The 21013-nt window shown below is 42.9% G+C and overlaps 2 protein-coding genes across 5 annotated transcripts in view; one reads left to right on the forward strand and one right to left on the reverse strand.

Moving 5' to 3' along the window:
* The window catches only part of LOC149865765 (uncharacterized), a 49216-nt gene extending 41979 nt beyond the window's left edge, over positions 1 to 7237 (forward strand). The window contains exons 4-5 of the mRNA XM_090042405.1: positions 2295 to 2349; positions 4869 to 7237. Coding sequence (XP_089898531.1) covers positions 2347 to 2349; positions 4869 to 5231 — 366 coding nt within the window. The 5' untranslated portion in view covers positions 2295 to 2346 and the 3' untranslated portion in view covers positions 5232 to 7237. The remainder of the gene's footprint in view (positions 1 to 2294; positions 2350 to 4868) is intronic.
* The window catches only part of SLC38A4 (solute carrier family 38 member 4), a 64208-nt gene extending 45926 nt beyond the window's left edge, over positions 1 to 18282 (reverse strand). For 2 of the 4 annotated variants that reach the window (XM_090042400.1, XM_090042401.1), the window contains exon 1: positions 18115 to 18282. The gene's annotated coding sequence lies outside the window, so the exon portion shown is untranslated. Of the gene's footprint in view, positions 1 to 896; positions 1012 to 2147; positions 4684 to 18114 lie in introns of those variants that run through there. The other 2 variants (XM_090042404.1, XM_090042402.1) reach the window with 2 other exon arrangements.
* Between the last annotated feature and the right edge of the window lie 2731 nt (positions 18283 to 21013).

The following is a 21013-nucleotide window of genomic DNA, read 5'->3' on the forward strand; positions in this document are numbered from 1 at the left end:
GTCCCCAGAACTCCTGAGAGAAAGCTGATTTTGGAATTTCAGTAATGCTCTTACTTCCTGGACACATGCAAATCTATTCTGATCCAAGAAGCAATATTTTAGCCAGCAGGGAATCTTCTCAATCAGACATATATATTTTGAAATTTCCAGTTGTATTATTTTGTTCTCCAATGCTTCCTCTAATCTTCTGTAATTATAATATCAAAGAATCAGAGGTCCTGTCCACACATGATATGGACATTGGTTCCCTGGGGACAACTAGCTGTGGTGCATCTTGTGCTGCTGCTAGTTGTCCTTGGGGAACGCTTGTGCCACACGTGCTCTGACTCACAGCAAGTTACCCCAAGGGCAGTAGGGGAGGCTTGGGCCAACACTGGGCTGGCCCCAGCAGCCTTACCTGGGTCCTGGGGCTGTAGCAGCGATGATTCTGCCACATGGAGCCTGGCTGGTAGCTGCAGCACAGCTCCGAGCAGCCCAGCTCTGCTTTTGAGCAGTGTGTGCTGCCTGTGAGTGCACTGCTCCATTTTTTTTCCTCTGTGGGTTGACCAGTGGATATTCAGGGGTCAACAAAACCCTCTGTGCAGCTCCCTTTGCTATGCGGAGAACAACCGAACGTGCAGTATGTGGCACCGCAGCCACATACCTCATGGCCACGTTTGTCTGGACGTGGCCATAGAGAAGGGTTGAAAGGGACCTCCAGAGGTGATCTAGTCCAACCCTCTGCCTGAGGCATGATCACCCCTATCCAAACCATTTTGTACAAATCCATAATCTAAACTCTTAGTAATTTTAGCAGAGGATGCAGATTAGTGGGCCCTTGTAGCTAGTATGTGCTGCATTCAGTTCTCAGGCTGTGATGGGCGATCACTGATACACTCTTAGTTTGAGGCTATCACCTTGGTTAAGGCACTGAATGGAATTTCTTCTGTCATCATCCAATGTCTTGCTTAGTTCTTGCTCTTAGTCTAAACTTCAAGAGTTACACTACTGGGTGTATGTTGATCAGTAGCTCTGTTAGGATGAAAACACAGAGTGATTACTGCCAAGTGGTATTTATTATGATAGTGTCTTCAGTGTTTTTGCTTCATTTGGCCTTGGGAAGACATCACACTAGGGTTCTGTTTTAGAGTGGATGTTCTTCTTACAAGGGGAATTTCCTGTTAGACCACATACTTCCTTTTCCATAGGTTCCACTATCCAGACTAAAGGCATGAGAAAAAATTAATAATTTGGCACAAAATGCTCCTTAACAGCACATAGAATTTTTTATTTTCCAATTAGTAGGCTTTCTTCAAGGTGAGATACTATTGGGCTGTATGTAATCATACCACCCTACACAAACAGAACCATTAAACATCAGAAACCAAGAACACATGGAAAATTATAAACTGTACTGTATGAAAGACCTTTCTGGATTGGAAAAATACAAAAAGGCTAGGAAAATATTCATAAAAACAAAAAAGAAATCTTCATCCAAATGTTTAAAACTTTTAATCTTTCTGAACTGGGTTATTGAAAACAACAAAAACAGCCATTTTCCACACTGGTAAAAATGTCACTGAATGGAAAAACCAACAAGCAATGATTTCTAAGGTACCATATATTTAAAAATTATATCCCATTTTTAAAAATTATTTGAGACAACTGACAGAAAATTTTAAAGAAGGCAGCAGGCATAGTGCAGCAAAAGTTAAGGTCCCAATCTTTAATCCTTACTCATGCTTCTGAATAACCAGTTACAGGTAGAATAGGACTTCATATGTGAAGTCATGTGTGGCTCTAGCCCATGAGCTTAATGTATCTGTTATGGTTTAACTGGGTCATCATTAATTTAAATACCTATTTTCTTATACCCATATTCCAATTTATTCAATATAACATCAGCTTAATTGCCTATTCAATTCAGTCCTTCCAATCATTCTGTAAAGTGCAATTTGGAGTAAGATCTGAAACAAACAATTGCAGCAGTTAATGAACTTCCACGTTTTCTGCATGCTGTGCTTGCACACTGTTATTGTTTATTATATTATTGGGTAATTTTGTGAAAATATTGGTTAGCAATATCGTAAGCCTGAAAAACACAATTCACAGGTTATGGCCATGACCCTTCAAAAAACGTGAGAAAACAACCTTATTACGAGATTTACCTTGCAACAGATGTTTGTTTAACTGGAAATCTATAAGAGCAGCTGCCCCTTGCAATGGTACATATTTGCTTCCGAATCCTTCCTCCAAGGCACTATTTAAACATGTTGATGCACTGAACTGAAATTTTTTTCCTTCCATTCCTTCAGGGTTGACAAAACAAGACTCAGGAAAAAAAATTATTACTGTAAGGAGCATTACATGGTAAGTGAGATAAATGTTACTTTCTGTATTATTACTTAATAAGAATGTGAGGAACATGTAAGTTCTTATAGAGATCCATGGTTTGATTATATGATTCAGTCAGATTTCTGTTATCAATTAGATTTGTATTTATGTGGACTCTCCTCATCCATGTTGGGTTTAATAGTAATAAATCTGTCTCTACAGTTTCACTAAAGTGATGTTAAATTTACTTTAAATGGCATCGGTGCCCTATGTTGTGCACATGTTGCCCTCCCTTTGATCAGAAGTAGCATGGTCACACCCATTCCACCTTGGGCTAACTAGTTCTGTCATTAAACAGTACAAGTTAGCCTACCTCTGTCTACACTGCTTCTGCCTGTGGGGTACTGTGGCATGCACAAGGGCTCCAGTACTGGGCACAGTAAGTCTGCAATAAATGTATGGCCTAATATGGCAAAAAGAAGAAATGGTTGTAGAAATACCATTGATTCAAGCCAGGTCTAGATCTGAACATATGTTTCCTGTTTCTAAACCCATGGGGTCCAAGATCACGTGATCCTGCAAGTAAGTTTCAAGATGGCCTGGGTTTTTACGTGGTAGCCATCTGGACTAACTATTGATTAATTTCATCTAAGTTCTTGAACAGCAACTGTATGGCAATAGTGATTTTTAGTCACCACTGTACTGGGCTAGGTTCAGTGTTATGATTTATGCCTCCTTATGTGCCCTCTCTGGGATCTGTTTTAGCCATTCTCCTGCCAACCTCTAGAGGGGAATCCCTTTAGTCTATCAACACTGCTCCTTAACTGGCTGATGTTTCCTCATGTAAGCACCACAAGGCGGTACCTCTTTCTTGGGGCTGAAGTCACACCTACTGCAAGAATTTCAGTTCCAAAAGCAAGAAACCAGGCATGACAAAAGGCAATAGGCAAAAGGGGTTGTATTAATGGAGCACAGCTCACATGAGTTTTCACAGGAACTATTCCATTTTTGGTTAATTCTATTTGCCTGCTGCCTTGCTTGTATAACATACATGTCAGCCACTTGGACTCCAATGAGGTTGTCTGAGTGAGGAAAGAAGATCTGCCCTAATTTAATAATGTTAATAAATACTCCAATAAGAAAAAGGTCTACTCAGCTGAAATTATGTTTTCGAAGCAGAAATTCATAAAGTGAATCTAGCACTTCAGAGAAAAGGAGGCTGTGTCATTCTACTGAAAATGAAGTTGAAATGGAAGGCAAATCTTGTTCTGTTATTTGCTTTGTATCTGTCTGCACAGAGATACTAAGGCAGTAAACTGCCAAGTAAAACCATGGGCCCAATTTTTAAGTTCTTATTCAGTCTAAACTGTTGTTATTAGTAGGTGTTCTGCCTTACACAGGTGCACTAACTCTCCCCTTTATCTTTTAGTAAAAAAATCATGATTCTGTGGCTGCTAGCAGTTTTCTTCCTCCCTACTGTTTCATTAATCAGAACTTCATGCATGAATTTGTTTAAAAGCACCAGTGTGAAATACTGTCTCACAAATGAACTTGTGGTCAGACTGGGGAAAGTTTCATTTCCTGATGCTGTCTGAACCTCTGGACACATATTTTGAAGGAATTTGCCTTGTCTTGTTAACTTATTAAATGACTCTTCTCCTGCTCTGCAAATCCTTTGACATTCATTTCTGAAATAAGAAATTTTCATTTCTAAAGAAAAAAAAAAAGGAACAAAGACAAAACTAAAAAGAGAAACCCGAAAGCTTGAAGCATGGCAAAGCTCATGTGATTTAGCAGTTACCTAAGGTTCAGGATTTGCTTGTTTTTTCATCAATATTTTGAAAAATACAGACCATCTCCCATACTTGTAAAAAGCATATAGTTAAAACCAAGATTACCAGTAAACATATGCCTTAGAGAGTTTCATGAGAGAGTGAACCTATTCATGCTGTGCTGAAGTAGTCACTATGTTCATCCATTTTGGGATGTAGCATGTGTTTTAAATCAGTGTTCCCAAGCCGGTTGAAAGGTAGAGGAGACATGCTCTATTGTTTCAAGATCCCACTGAAATATTTCTGATCTAATCAGGACTCCCCACTACAAAACTCAGCCATTATGCATGGTGTATTTTCTAGTCCTGATATACAAAAACTGTACAATGTTATTTTGTTACTTAACAGTGGTGGTATGACCATTAGTTAATGCTTGCACTGTCTTTACGTAAAGTGCTATGTAAATGCTGTTGCTATGAAATATTTTTCTATAAAAAAAAAATCTAACTACTTCCTGGCTTTACCCAAACTTCACCCCCTTTACTTTGGATGTGATTTTAGCGACTGATAGCTCAGAAACAGCTAGATGCTAATGTTTCCTATGGTTTGAAAGGTGACATTTCAGACATGGAATGGCAACTGATGTGGTGGTCCCCTTTTCAGTAGGATGGTCTGCAGCCAAGTGCTCTGTCGCAACAACTAAACTCTTGGAGAGTGGCTGACCTGTAGGACCTTTTCTCACGTGTAAGCCTACCATAGTAATCCACATCTTTGTCACCTCAGAGCTGGAGCTGGAATGCCCTCCACATGGGGATGCCCAGAAGGAAAGCAGGGAAGCCTCAGTTGTTGCGGTATGTAACTGCTCATCCTCTGCAAGTGGCTGAAGGGTTGTCTCAGCATGTTGCCTTGCTATGTTATTCTCTGTGCTGGTTGTTTGCCTTGTTGTCAGTGGCTATGACCTTTAGAGCCTGTTATGTTTTAAGATCCACTTACCTGAAGGATTATCTGTGTCCTGTCTCAGGGATTAAGATTGTTGTCCTCATTGATGGTACTTTGTGGAACTGCCAACAGTGTTTTCAGCTGAAGACCCCCGCAGATGAATGTCAGTCCTTTTGCCAGTTTTCCCAAAACCCATTGCTTCCCTAAATTGGGCAAGCTTCACAGCAGTGATAGGCATGTTTATTTAAACCCACTGTTAATTAACCATTCCGGAAAATCTGCTGATTAGCGGTAAAATCCTGGCACCCCTTAAGTCAGTGTCAGAACTCCCACTGATTTCAATGAGGCCAGCATTTTATATCATTAAACTGATTTTCATGGAGGGGGGCATTTTTTATATTAGTGTTCATACCTGTCACAGTACTTATATGCTGTGACCACAGTGCCACAGGAATACCTGTAGTAACAAAACAGTTTTTTAGGACGGTTGTTCTAGAAGAACTTTTCGGCATGTTGACTATTTAAATACAAATAACCCCCAAACTAACTCTTGATGAAAACATGAATATGGGGATTTATTAGAAAAATTACTAATTACCAACCCTTCACTGTGATAGCTCTTTTGGAGGGTGTACATTCTACTGTATAAATCATTCTCCAAGGACCGGTGGTACAATAGACTGTACAATTCATTATCATCTTTCATAGTTTCATAGTAACTAGGGTCAGGAGGGACCTGAACAGATCATCTAGCCTGACCCCCTGCTACAGGCAGGAATGAATGCTGGGTTCACAAGACCCCAGACAGGTGATCATCCAACCCCGTCTTGAATTTGCCAAAGGTAGGGGCAAGGACCACTTCCCTGGGAAGTTGGTTCCAGATTTTGGCCACCCTAACTGTAAAATATTGCCTCCTGATCTCTAACCTAAACCTATTCTCCATCGGCTTATTACCATTGTTCCTCACCACCCCAGGTGGTGCTGGGGGGAAAAGGGCTCTACCTATTGTTTAGAGCAATTTACTATTTAGATGGTATTTCCTAGTATTTCTATAAGGCTGCAACTGCTGTCCCTGAATAATCACAGAAGTATTGTAAAGCTGTTTGAAAAAACCTATAGTCTTAAAACATAAAGTTGCAGTACACATTTTATCTAACATGGTATGTTGTTTCTCCTCTTTCTGTAGCCCATTGGTACGTCTTGCAAAGTTAGACATGCTGACATCAAATGGGGTTGAAGAGGCTGACCAAAGTAATCAATATTATACCGTGCTGATATTGTAACATGCAGACCCCAACACAACAACAGCAGGCTACCCCAGACTCATTTGGAGTTCACTAAAATTCCACTTAAATAGAGGGCTTCAATCTGCTGCATGTTCAAATCTAAATGCTATGTATGACTTACAGTGTAAATCAGGGTGAAATCTGACATTTTATTTTATCTTTTTCTTCCTGATGCCAGGAGTAATTACACAGAAAACAGCTCCCCTCCCCACCACCATCTTTACTAGTTAATATGGGCATATAGAGTGATTTATTTGATTTTCTCTCCCCCCTCCCTTCTTCCTGGATTCTGGGAAGAAGGTGTTTGCTTAGCTTCACATGTTCATGCAGGAGGAACAGCGTGGTGATGGGTGCTCCACTCACTCTGAATATCCATCAGGCCCTCGCCTAGGAATAGTTCCAGTCAAATTTATGCTGTATCAACTTTTATGAAAGCCCCAGTGCTAAAGTAAGGCATCCTCAGACCTTACAGATAGAGGCAACTGGAAAATCATGGATATTTTCTGTGGAAATGTTTTACTGTTTGTTAAAAATTAAAAACCTAAGGCCTTGAATGTAGTAAAAATGTATCTTTTTAGTTTTTGTGGAAGTTGTGTCTGAAAATTTTGATTTTTCTAGCAAAATTCACCTTCTGAAGAGATCAGATATTTCCTAAACATTTTTTTTTAGTCAAAAAGCCAATTTTATGCTCAGGCAAAATGTTTTAAAGGAATGGTTGGTCCTACTTACAAGCTAATATGTGAGAGTGATGAAAGAAACATACTAAACGTAAGAAAATTATTTACACTTTTCTGAAGCGAAGGATTAGAAATATAGAAATTTCAGAAAAAGAAATGTCTTCAATTACTCTTATTAATGCCCTGCTTTATTACATGTTATCCTGCTCAAGTATTCATAAACAATAAACTTTTAGTTTTATGAGTTAAATTTCTGGTGCCGTTTAGTTAAACTGAGTCATTAAATACGGGCATGATTCTTATTACAAAGAGGTCTCTTTAAAACATACTGACAGTATAAAGGGGTTGGTTGTAAACTGAGTATAAACATAATTTATGCCTGACTGAAGGGAAATTAAAATTGAACCCTAAATAGTGAAAAACGTAAAAAATATTTTATTAAATGCAAAGTGCTATCTATCATCAAGGTAATGTTCTGCCCATTTCAGTAAAGCAAACAGGCAACCAGACACATTTTTGAGTCACAAAATCTCAAGAAATGATTGCAACTATGACCTCACCTTTTTGGTAACCACAAAATCCCTTTCATGAATTCCTCTTCATGTGGTACACATCCATATTTTTATATATATAAAAATCACATATATGCAAAAAAGTTAAAAAATGTCTTGGTTTGGTTTTGAACTGTCATCTTGTCTTTCAACTTAAACCTTCTAGGTCAAGTTTCAGAATTAAAACAAGCATTTGTGATAGAAGTGCTGACATAACCTTGCTTAGAGCAGTGCTAACAGCGATTGTTACAAAGTCTATTTACTCTGGTACAGTATTAAATAAGATATGTGAACTCACCATAGCAACCCCTGCATCACATAGCAGATATGCTGCTTCTAAGATACGGTGAATCTTTCTGAAGAAATACACATGAATGCTAGATAAACATCTATCAATTTTAAATTGTGTTTTAAAAATATTTTGCTACACAGATTAACAAAACACAATGCAAGTTGTTTCTATTTAACTTATCAATTTGTTCCAGACCTTTGACTGATGGTGCCTCATCTTCATTGCCTGCAACATGTAAACTTGGATACCTCCTTAACATCCTTTGGGGCAAAAATTATTGCAGAAAATTATGTAGCTTCCTTGTAACGCTCTTGTCCCCTTTATTTTTCTTTCTAGTCTTCATGGGAGCCCAAGTGGTCCTCCTAAAGGCCTCTTTACTTCTGAAACACTTTAACTCTGATTCTACCTAGACTTTGACAAACCAGCCATTTTATGGACTTTCATAAGGAAAAATTATTTCAAAGGAACTACTCATGTGAGTAAAGTTAAGCATGAGAGTAAGTTTTTGCAGAGGACCGTGCTTTTAATTCTGTGGCTATTTGCTTTTTTAATTGTCTTGACTTAGTCTGGTATTCTATTTTTCACCCCCAAAATATTGTGTTTCAATCACTCTGAAGCAGTCTTCAGCATTAATTGAATTTTCTTACTTTTTTATGAGGCCAGATCTTCAACATACTGCAGACACCATATTATATCTTTAAAAAGACTTTTACTAATCAAGTACCAACAACTTCAGCTGGACCAATTTATTGATAGATTTCCCATTTACAGACATCAATGTTAAATCACTTGTGCTCACTATTTTTCTGCCACACTTAAAGCTCGTTCTGCTCTTTATCATGTTCATGATATGACTCTTTTAGGTATGGGTTTCCATGCCTCACCCAAATAATATCCCTGATACCAACCCATCCTTACAGCTTTCACCCCAGTAGGTCCATAGGAGAATAGGGTGACTCAATCAGTTGTGATACAATCATAGTATCAGGGCAAGGCATTTCAATCTCTATTTCCTGATTTCTCCTGGTTATAGTAAAAAAATTACTGTCACACAGCCACATAAGACTGCCAAGGAAATGCTAAGTCTCTGTACTGAGCCAGCTTGCATTGATCATTTGAAGAATTATTTGACTTGTCACTGACAACTGCATTTTGCCATTACTGCTGTACTTAAGTGACAAAAGATGATATTGGGAAGTCTTTCTCAAACACTAGCATTAGCTTTAGCTGGGTACATAACGTGGGATATAATCAGTGGCATAAAACTGACTGTCTAGCACCAGTATATTAAGCATAATCCTTAATTGTCGATATTTTCTTTCTATAAATTCCTTCTACAAAATAGCCACAGAACAACTAGACCTTACCATGTACCGTATACACCAGCCAAAAAAATGTATCTTTGCTAAAGCCCGAAACCATTAACGGCTTAATCATCAATTTCTATTATTTGTTAAGCTCCAACAGTAGCTTAGTGCTCCATGGGGACGATCAACACTCCTCTATAATAATCCTGCACCTCATTGTAGCAGTGGTTCTCAGTCTTTCTAAACTCAAGACACCTGTTGTTAGACTCAAGACACCCCCTTGGAAAATGCCAGCTTTTAGCTTTCACCATAAATGTCACATGCCTAATGAGGCTGGTGCAGCATGGCGACCGCCCACGGGCAGCAGTGGCAGTGAGGCAGGGGTGGCAAGTGCTGACTGGCGATCAACGACCACCCACTGATGCTGCCAGCAGCGATTGGCAACCATCTGCAGATGCCGCCAGCAGTATGGCGGGAGGGAGGGATGGTAAGTGGTGACCGCCTGCAGGCGCCATTGGCAGTGGCCAAGCTCAGGGAGTGCACATGCACCCATGTGCACCCCCTACATATCACCAATGGCTTTGACATGTTTTTTTACTACAGAAAAACAATAGAGCAAGTCTTCTCTTGCAAAGAATTCAGAAAGACCACAACGGGTCAGAATGTCTTTGACACCATGGATTCCCCTTTGAAATCTTTGGGTGTATCTTGTGAATCCTGTATAGGTATTTGCATACCTAACAGTGCTAATATTGCATGCACTCTCAACAGGGCATGCATCCAAGTGCATCATCGTACTCTGGTTGAGAATCACTGTGCTAATGCTTTTCATCCACACCTCCCATGCAAGGCTTGTAATTTGAGAAGAATATTAAACATGTATATACTATTTACAAAAGGACTTAGATGTGGTGATGTTCAGTGCCACCACACCCTAAATTTTAAGTATCGAGCCAGGGAATGGAATCAACAGGCCTGGGTTACATGCCTGAGTTCCTCATATGGTACATGGGGAGATTTCCAAACTGGAGAATGGAATTAATGACAGGCCAATAAGGAACACTGAGGACAGGAGTGTATTTGCAATCCTGCCTACATCTAGACCATAGGCACCTATTATTAGCATGGGACAGCTCCTAATCCCCTTTGACTTTTGATTTAATCTCTATAGATAACACTTGTGGACTGATATTTATGGTTATACATTCTTCCTGTTTTCTTTGTTTTAAAAATACTGTATAGGAGAGTGAATATGTATTTGAAACAAGTTTCAAAGTTAAAACCTAAGTACAGTTACGTCTTACAGCACAAAACACAACAAAAGAGGCATTCTAGTTTTGGGTCATTTGTCAGACATTTTAAAGATAGATATCATTGAGAGGTTTGGAGATTGGTAGCCAAGACTTGGAAGTCTTGTTGTAAGTGGCTGGGTTTTCCAGGCCCCTATTATGAAGATGCCCCTTATTATGAAGATGGTGGTTGTACCAGTACCATCTGCCTTTTTTTAAAATAGCACTGGTTGCTGTATTTACCCAGGAAATGGAAGACCAAAGTTCAATGCCTCCTTCAGCCTTAGGGCACGTGCTAGCATCCTTTTTAAACCACAGATCTAGTCCAGGAGGGGGGAAGGGGAGGGGAAGGGGGTGGAGAGATGCTTTTCCTGTGCCCATGCCAAAGCCAGACAGCTGGGGGCTGTGCCTGAACTGCTGCTGCTTCTCACAGCCTCCCACTTCCCAGCTGGAGCATGGATAGTTTCCAGCAAATGAGGAGCAGTGCCAGGACAGCTGAAGCTGCATCCACACTGCTGCTGCTTTATGCCACAGCTGAGAGGCAGGGAGGGGAAGTGGGGAGAGAGAAGGAGCAGCAGTGTGGACCTGATGCAGCTTCTAGCTGCTCAGCCCTGGCATGCTCCCCTCAGGCTGGAAGCTGCATCTGCACCCCAATTGAGGGGGTGGGATGGGGAGGAAGCACTGGGAGAAACAACAGTAGCCTGGGAGCAGCTCTCAGCTGTCTTGCCCCTTTACCCACACTGCAGCCATGGGGAGGTTAGGGAAAGAAGAGAAGAAGCAGCAGCAGTAAGGGTGCAGATGAGCTGCCTGGTCCCAGCACAGCTCTTTGCTGCTTAGCCCTGGTGCCAGCACAGGGATAGGGAGGACCCTGGGGCCCTGCAATGGCTCTGTGGGCCATATGTTGTTGAGGGGGATCTTTGCCTTAGGGGATTCAAACCCACATCTCCCCCTTCCTAAGAAAGTGCCTTAACCATGAGGCAATAGGCTAAGTTTGATGGGGACACTCATCTGCTGCTGAGGCTGAGCTACAGGACAGCCAAGAGAGCAAGATTTCAAGGAAGAAAAAAAGAAATCGAGAGAGTGGGCCAGAGTGAGTGCATGAATACAATTCCTGTCTTTCAATTAATGAACTTTATATTCTTGTCTGCCGCATATTCCAGTTTACCTGTTAGAACGGCCCCTCTCAATCTTCATTAGCTTGCGGTGGGAGCTTGGGAGTCCCTCCGGCTGAGCAGAGTACACTTGAGTCTGGTCTCCCACTTTGAGGGTGAGACTCTAACTACTAAGCAGTTATGTAAACTGTGGGCACCCCTACAGCTGGTCTTTGCCCGTCTGGAGTTGTAGCCACAGAAATGTTGAGTTTGTAGATCCCAAAAGGGCTCAGGTGGGAGACATGCACTGAGATGCTCAGTCCTACCAAAAGGACAACTGTTCCAGGCATTCACAGTAGTAGATTTCTAGGCACCCAGGGAATTTTCTGGGGAAAATTTAGATGCCTACAATCTTTCAGATCCCTAAGAGGTTCGTTTTCTAGATTGTACTCTTGGGCTTACATGCCTAAATTCTACCCGAGTTGAACTCTGAATGTTTTAGTCCTTTGGGGGAATCTAAGCACCAGGGAAGCCAGTTGCTCACACACCAACTCCATGACAAACACCTGTGAAACAGATCCTTTGCCCTCAAGAGATAAGTAACTCCTAAGCAGATGGGCTGACCATGACCAAGATATTATTTTTAGCCGTTCAGTCAACAATAGCAGCTCAACAGAATCACAGGAAAGTAGGGCTAAAAGGGACCTCATGTGGTCATCTAGTCCAGGCCCCTGCTCAAGGCAGGATGATCCCTAACTAAACCATTCCCACCAAGCATCTGTCTAAACTGCTCTTGAAAATTTGCAGGGATTGAGACTCCACAATTTCTCTAGGTAGCCTGTGCCAGTGCTTAACCTCTCTCATAGTCAGAAAGTTCTGCTTAATTTCCAACCTAAATTTTCTCTGCTGCAGTTTGGGACCATTGTTCGTAGTCCTGTCCCCTACAACCACAAATAAAAGTATATTTCTATCCCCGTTACAATTGCCTTTCACATACTTGGAGACTATTACCAAATCCTCCCTCAGACTTCTTTTCTCTAGACTAAATAACCCCAGTCTTTCAGCCTTTCCTCATAAATCAAGCTTCACAAGCCTCTAATCGTATTTGTCACTTTGCTGGATTTTTTTCCAGTCTGTCCACACATTGCTTCAAGTGTAGAGTCCCAAAACTGGAATATATATATATAACTAGAGGAGGATGCCATCTGTGTTAGGGCTATGATATGACATGACAGGCATTCAATACTAAACCAGCCCAGAATCATTATGTTCAAATAGGTTATAGTAATCCCAAAACATAAACCTGTGCAATCCCAGTACCAGGTCTGGGTGGTAACTATGAGAAGATCAGAACCTACCACAGCTATTCTCAACATAACTATAATTTAGGATGCCCAAAGTATGGTAAAATAAATTGTAGTAAGAACATAACCCCTTAACATTTAGAAACAAAACAAGGAGTGACAATAAATACAAAATGGAATGAGTAAATGCCACGTTTTCCAGTTCAAGAAGTATAAAAACAAAAATATTCATCTGGGAAGAAATATTTGTGCAACATCAATTTATAAAAAATTTAAAAAATTAATAATAATAGACATATAAAGGAAAATCTATTTTTTCTTAAATGTTTGCTTCTGTTTCAGACTGATCCATTTCATTTCAATAATCAGACAATGACCTATAAATAACATATAAAATAAATATATTTTTCATGCACGAATGAAAAAAAGTCCTGAGATATGTTACAAACAACTGCTGAACTACTGAAGTGTCAACTGAAAATGCTTTTGTTCTTGCCTGGGAAAAATGTAAAATCAAGAAACTATTGTATACTAGGTACAAAGATGCTTAGAAATACCGTAAAATCCCATAAAAATTAATAAATAAACCAAACCAAGGTCACTGAGTTTCCAGTTAATATACTCAGGTTTACAACTCTGCAATATTAATTAAAATACAGATCCTTATTAACAGGTTATATAACCTGCAAGTTTTAGTATTCCTCAAAAGACTGTAAATGAGGAATGTACTTTGTTGAAATAGGATAGTCTTTATTAAATTGACAGATAAAATTGCCTCATATCAAGTAACTTATTCCTTGAGGATTCTGCCTCTGTCAGTACTTGGTGGGGTAAAGAAAGACACAGCAGTAATAAAAAAAAGTGTCACTGGATACTCTGTCCTTACAAACCCAGTTATTATTTGACAATGTGTTAAATGAGCTAGTTCTGGCTCAAGATGACACTGTCATCAAGCAGCTGAAATGTCCATCTTTGTACACACGTTATTCTCTTTTAATTATTGCTGCAGAAAGGAGATAGAGTTTTCCCTTCAAAACACAAAGCCAAATTATGACAGTTCATTCTTAATATTCACCAAGGTTTCAAGCAACATGTATCAGGGCTGAACTTGCAGTCACCAGGGTGAGAAGAATAATGTCAAGGAATATATCTTTGATTCTTTATGAACAACTAAATCTTATTTTCACTTTATTGATGTTGTCATTTTTTGTAAGAAATTTGTTATTTGTTCTGCAGTTAACATGGAACGAGGACAATAAGAAATACTGATCAAGGAAGTATATCTGTTTTTAATGGAAGTGCTTCTTTTTTCAAAGTTTGTTCTAGTGTAGAATGCCTGGGTAAGACAATATTCCATTATAATAAGTTTTTACTCAAGGTCTCAGTCCTGCAAAGATTTATGAACATGCTTAACATTTGAACCAAAAATCCATCCACGCCTACTGGGCGAGCATTATGAAGATATGCTGATTTCTGTAGCTATGTCCAACAGCCCCAGCCCAAACTAATTAGGATTTCATTATGAGTCAACTGGGGGCAACCTTCTTCACAAACCCAGAGCATGGTGCAAACTCTGGCATTCACATCTGCGCCTGCATCCCAAGCATTGAACTCCAAAGGACTTTTGTTTTAAGTTTTGACAGGCGTAGATATAAGCTATGTCCATGAGAAACATGAATAATATTAATACACCTGTCCAAAGTAAAATAAAATAGCCATAAGAGTTATTCAACACAACAATTCACTTAAGGCCCTAAGTGAGTCTCACTTTTACAATGAGTAATACCTTAACTTGTAAGTCTTCTCATAGCCTTGAGTTAACTATTGGTTCAGTAAATTACTTATACTATCCAATACTAGGTACGTGAAATAGCTCAAACCGGTTTTAAAACCAGTACATACAGGCTTTGAGGATTTGTCCAAATATAAAGTCTTTAAACATGATTTTGGTGAGTTTATAGATCGAACACGATGTTGGTCATAACTGCAGCTCTGAGCTTTTGGAGGGACCAGATATAAATCTAAAAAATAAAATAAATAAAAATTTAATCCAGTCAATAAAGACCAGACCAAATAATGTTCAGCACTGTGCCAACTAATTCTGACTAAACTTTAGTACTAACATAGTTTCTGCCCGAGGAGTTTAGGGAAAGGGGCATACATATCTTTCTACATGGTTATTCATATTATAGAGGCTAGTCTTGGCTAGGGCCACTGGAACCAATTATGTACAAATACAGGCAACCCCCACTTAGCATTCTTAATTGGTTCCCAAAAAACTGATCATTAAGCAGAATAGCGTTAAGTGAAACCAATTACCTCCCTGCTGCCAGCTGTATGATGCCCATGAGTGTTATAATGAAACTCACTGAGTGTTAAGTGGAATCGGGTATCAATGTAAAATGAGCATTACAGCAAAATAGTGCTAAGTGAAACAGCGTTAAGCGGGGGTTGCCTGTAATGATAATAACTAGAGGTGCACTGATACATCGGTTTGATATCGGATTAGTACTGATACGAAGAAAATTGTCTATACTGGAGATCAGCCCTATGGGGCTGATAAATTGGCCGATAAATGCCTGTGCTGTGCAGAGCCACGGTGCAGCACGGAGCAAAGCCGGCAGCATGGAGAGTTGCCTCCAGCTGGTAAGTCAAAAGGGGAGGGACAAGGGAAGGGGCATGGGGGGGTAGATCAACACTCACTGCGGTGAGAGAGGGGGCAGGGGCTGGGACAAAGCTGCAGCTTGGGTGGAGGTAGCTCTTGCCGCTTCTTGCACCCTGGGAGGGTGGGGGCTGGGGGAGCTTGTGCCCCTGAATCTGCGCAGGGTGGGCAGGGCTGCAGCTGCAGGGTGGAGCCAGAGCCGGTGCCGCATGGGGCTCTTGTCACTGGGGCTGGGCCCAGAGCAGGCTCTGGCAGTGCTCAGAGGATGTTGCAGCCACCCCAGATTTTGTTGCAGTACCACTCCCAGCCTCATGCCACCACCTGGTGCCTGGCACAGCCCCAGCTGAACACCCCACCTCCACCCAAGCATCAGGAAAAGCCACAGCTGCGCTGAAATTTGGGGTGGCTGCAGCCTCTTCTCAGCACTGCCTAAGCCTACTCTGAACCCAGCCCCCAGTAAGAAGAGCCGTGCAGTGCTGGCTCTACCCTGCAGCTGCAGCCCACCCTGTGCTGCACAGGTGTGGGGGTACCCCCCACCCCTGTACAAGCAGCGGTGGGAGCTGCACCCACCCCATGAGCCGCGCCTCTGTCCCATGTCCCCCCTCACCTCCCTGGGCAGCACCTGCCTCCTTCCTCACCGTGGGGGGGGGTCCTGATCTGCCCCCCACACCCCTTCCCTCCCCGCTCCCCTTCAACCACACCGGACTTACCAGCTGGAGGCAGCTGTATTGGATATTGGATCAGTATTGGCTGATATGCCTCCTTAAATATCAGCTATTGGTATCAGCCCCCAAAATCTCTATCAGTGCACCCCTAATAATAACAGCTTAGATCAGGGGTGCTCAACTTCTGGCCTGGAGCCATCGCATCTAACCTGTGAGGCTCTCCACAGGTCAGGAAATTTGGCTGGGTGATGTCTCCAGCCCCACCTGTGGTGCTGGGTTCAGACTGGGCTGCCCCCCGCCATGTGGCCAGATAGTGCCTGCCGTGCCAGCTGCAGGCGCTGGACTGGAACCATCATCTGCCCCGGAGTCAGGCCAGGCACTGAGCATCTGGCCCACTGGAGAAAAAGGTTGAGCACCACTGGCTTAGAAAATAATAATAAAGTGTACGTAAACTGTGATTGTAATAATGGGAACCTTAACTTTTACTTGCTTTTACATTGTGGCCTTCCCCTCAGTAGTATATTATTGAAAGTTTCTTTCTTTTTCCTGTTTGCCTATTTACAGTCACCCCAATCACTGGTATGTTTAGCATGTTATAAAGTTTCCCTGACCTGGCTGGCACTATAAAGCTCTTTTGTTCATTGCAAATGGCCACCTGCATCCCACTGTTTTTGGTTTCCCTTCACCTCTGGAAGCCCTTTTAAAATCCCCAGACCCATTCAGAGAGTTGCTGTCCACACCGGGCAGAGGGGCAGAACGTGCACTCAGCCGAGCTGAATACGGGTGACGGAAGCACAGATGCAATGGCTAGGTCCCAGGAACAGTAAAATAGCAAAGGAGCTTCCTTCAGCTCCTCCCACGAGCCACCAGGTGAGAGCTGTTTCATGCTCTGACACTGATACCTTTTTCCCCACGGGGAATGTTACAAATGTCAAAACGCAGCCCCCTGACTATCTCATCATCATGCTCCCAGGGGCCACTTCCAAGCTTATTGCCACCCCTCGCTGTTCTGCACGTTGCTTTTTCCATTTAAAATAACGGGTCCTGAAAACGCAGCGAGGGGAAAGACAGATTTACACCATGACCCCTCCTGGGCATAAGCTCCCATTCTTCCCCTGGCTTGCCCGTCAGTGGGGCAAGAGACAAGCCAGGCGTCTGGGCACGAAGCCCTCCTGCATCGCAGCCCCAGCCTGGTGGTGGCCCCTGCCCTCCCAGGGGGCTGCGAGGTGCGAACCCGGCTGAACAGCGCCATTGCACTGTGGCACGAGAGGCTCAGGGCAGACCGGGCCGAACCACCCGCGTCCCGCGCGGGGCCACAGCGCTGAGCCGCAGGCACTGCAGCGCCTGGGGGGGACTATCCACGCCAGGTCCCGCCCCCGCGCGCTGGGAGACAATGGAGCGTTCCACCCCCCCCCCACGCGGCTGCAACACTGGGGGGGGGGGGGGGTTGACGCGCATGCGCAGAGCGAGGGGTTGCAAGGCTGCGGGTCTTCGGCGGGCTGCGTCGGGACGCGTGCGCCTCGGTCCCTCCTTGCCCCGCGGCGCGGGGAGACACCTCGCGGCCTCCCTGCGGGCCGGGGGAGCCCCGCGCCCGTGCGTTCCCGCGGCACTCGCCGCCCTCCGACACCGCCTCGCAGCGCCCCTGGCCGCTCCCCCCCCGCCCGCCCACGCTGAGCAGCAGCGCTGTACCGCGCCCCTGAGATCCCTGCAGCCCCCCGGGCTCAGTGCCCAGGGCCAGCCTTCGCCCTGCAGCTGCTGGAGGGGGCTGGTTCAGGCTGGGCTGCCCGGCCGCGGTGCCCGGCTGGGAGCGGGGCCGTGTGAGGGGGAGGCAGGCGCGCGCCGGGCGTGCAGGCGGAGCAGGCGGAGACCTGTGGCTCGCTGGGCGCAGCGGCTCTGCTGCTCTTCGGCAAACCCCTTGGCCTTAAAAAAAGCAATCGTATTGAAAGAGCTCGAATTAATTACCCACCTCGGCTTTGGCAAATTCTTTTGGGGGGATGAAGCACGTGTGCATTGGCAAGGTCCTTTCGAGGAGTGTTACAAAGTGTGCCTTGCGACCCCAGCTCGCTTTTCTTTTCTTTTTCTTTTCTTTTTTTCCTTCTGCTTTCTAAAGAGTGGAAATTTCCATCATGTGATAGGGGGCAGCATCCCCAGCCTCTCATTTCTTGCTCCCCCCTCCCTTTTCCTAAACGGCCACCAATAGTAGTGAGCCAGCAACCTGAGATGTAAACAGAAAAAAGCATCCCCGCCTCCCCAGGTGGACATGTCCAGCTGTTCTGAGCCTGGGAGAGACCAGAGGCGAACATGTCCGGGAAGAGAGGTAGCTATTTCCTATACACGGCAGAAGTGACTCGGTTCCAAGTGACTTCATGCTGTGTTGCAGTTTTATCACAGGGTTTAAAAGGCATCGGTGCTAACGTTCTTTGTTCCTCCTTTTTATTGTACCTCCTGGTCTTTGTACATAGCCACTCTTTCCAGAAGGCACATCTGATGCTGTGATGTACTAGAAGCTGGACAAATTGATGTCTAACACTTCTTCATAAATGCCTGTCAGCAGAGATGGGACTGAAAATGAGCCAAGGAAAGTTGAAAAGGATTTTTATTTTTTAGCCAACAGTAGTGAGGCACAGCCCACTCATGTCTCTTTAATTAAACTAATTAGGGCTCTAAAATACTACTTTGTGAACTTTATTGATTTTTGACCCTGCCATGGTTAAGACCACAGCTGGAGTACTGCATCCAGTATTGGGGACCCCCACTTCATGGAGGATGTGGAGAAGCTTGAGAGAGTCCAGAGGAAAGCCACTCGTATGATCCAAGGCCTGGAGGGCAGGCAGGAGGAGGAGAGGCCGAGGGACTTGGGACTCTTCAGTCTGGAGAAGAGAAGGCTCAGGGGAGACTTGGTGGCAGCCTACCATTACATAAGAGGGGTACATCAGGACCTGGGAGAAGAGCTGTTCACCAGAGCTCCCCAAGGGATAACAAAGTCTAAAAGCCATACACTACAGGAAGGCTGATTTAGACTAGGCATAAGGAAAAAGTCCAAGCACCAACTCTGGACTCTTTCAGAAAACAGGTGGATACATTTCTTGCTGGGGTCACTTGATCCCAGCTGACTTCCCGCCTATTGGGGGAGGCGGGGGCTGGACCCGATGATCTCATGAGGTCCCTTCCAGCCCGTAATGTTTATGAAATCTTTGTTCAGTCAGGATGCTATCAAACTTCAAGCCTCTTCTGAGAAAAAAACTGTTACTTGCCAAATAAGTGAGAATGCTGGTTGCTTAAATTTATGTTGCTAAAGTTTCTGTGACAGCATAACTTGATAGGTGGCCTATTAACCATGCAGGGGTATAATTTGTTTAAGCTATCAGGGCAACATACTCATCTCCTTAGTCCTCAGCGTGATGAGATCCCATTAATAACATATATACACAATGTGTACATTTTATTAATGCAACATGATAAATGCCATCAAAATGTCATTTTGATGAGCTGTTCATGCCTCAGGTAGTTCTGCCCCTGCACTATTTGGATGGCCGCCTATTTGCCTTTGCTTTCTTTCCCATTTCTTGCTGGCTGGAGTCACTTTAGACTGATAAGGTTCATTGAGTGTCCACCTTCCTCCCCATGGGAGGATGTCAGGGGCTTACCAATGCATGATAAAGACCTTTCCATTCCTGGTAAGAGCGTTCATGTTCCTGAACTCAAAATAACCTGTAAAACTCTAGATTACTTGTCACGGACTCTGGTTTTCCTGCTGTTTAAATACTGGAACAAGTCAGTTTTGTCTTTGTTTTTAGTTCATTTCACTTTGTCCTGCACAGGGGCAAAGCTCTTGTAAGTGAACAACTGAGGGAAACATTTAAATGCAGTCTCCATGCCATCTTCATGGAAGTAGTAGGCATCTGTCTCGCCACCACTTTCACCTTTTTTGGATGTAAACTCATACAAGTATCTTTTTTTCAGTGCTAGCTGTCTTAAAATTAACCTCTCCACATCTTCTCCAGAAGTTAAACTTGGATAATGACCCACTAAGATCCCCCAGAACAACTCAGTATCTGTTTTTATAAATAGTAATTGAATGGTTCCGTTCCTCGCAAATCACATCCCTTTGCCTTAGTATCCTCCCTTCACAACAATATATTTCCTCTTTCCTTTTCCTCCACCTGCATTACTTCTGATGGAAACAAACTATTCTGTAGCTCATGATGTAACATTGCAACAAGTTATTGTTTTATAGATTTATGCATTTTTTCTCAAGTACTCATTTCCTATTTTCTGTCTGAAAAAGAGTTCACATTAAGTTGTGAACACATTAAGTTGAATGATCTTTCAGGCACTATGGAGTTCAAAGTAGTATCAGAAACCTTCTGCCATTACCTTGATTATCTGCAAGACTTTTTTGATATCTGGAGTACGTCTGATTTTTCTTTATTTTCTTCTGTACGCTAACAAAAGTCATAACTATTTTTGTATTTTTAATATTTCTTTTGATTACAAAATGTTTGAAAGAGTGATCTCTCTCATACAGTAGGTACTTCTAAGGTTCCTTATCAGGATGGTATCTGAACACGGCTACTGCACAAAATAAATGAGCATCCATATCAGATATAGTATATTATCATTTAATACTTGCCTTGAAGTAAGACTGAGGGACCCACAAGGTTGGGCATTGGTACAATATGTTGTACATCCACTGAAAATGACAATTCATGGCACAGAGAGCTTATTGACATAGGCTGGTAATTCTCAACCAGGGAGCTTTGGCACCATGCCCTGGGATCCTTTCAAGGATGCTGCAGGGTGCCACACACTGTTAGTACTCAGAGGTCACTGAGCACTCATCGTGGGGACGGGGGGGCAGAGGA

This window comes from Crocodylus siamensis, chromosome 4 (assembly GCF_052110815.1).
Source record: "Crocodylus siamensis isolate JL-2025a chromosome 4, ASM5211081v1, whole genome shotgun sequence".
Taxonomy (NCBI): Eukaryota; Metazoa; Chordata; order Crocodylia; family Crocodylidae; genus Crocodylus; species Crocodylus siamensis.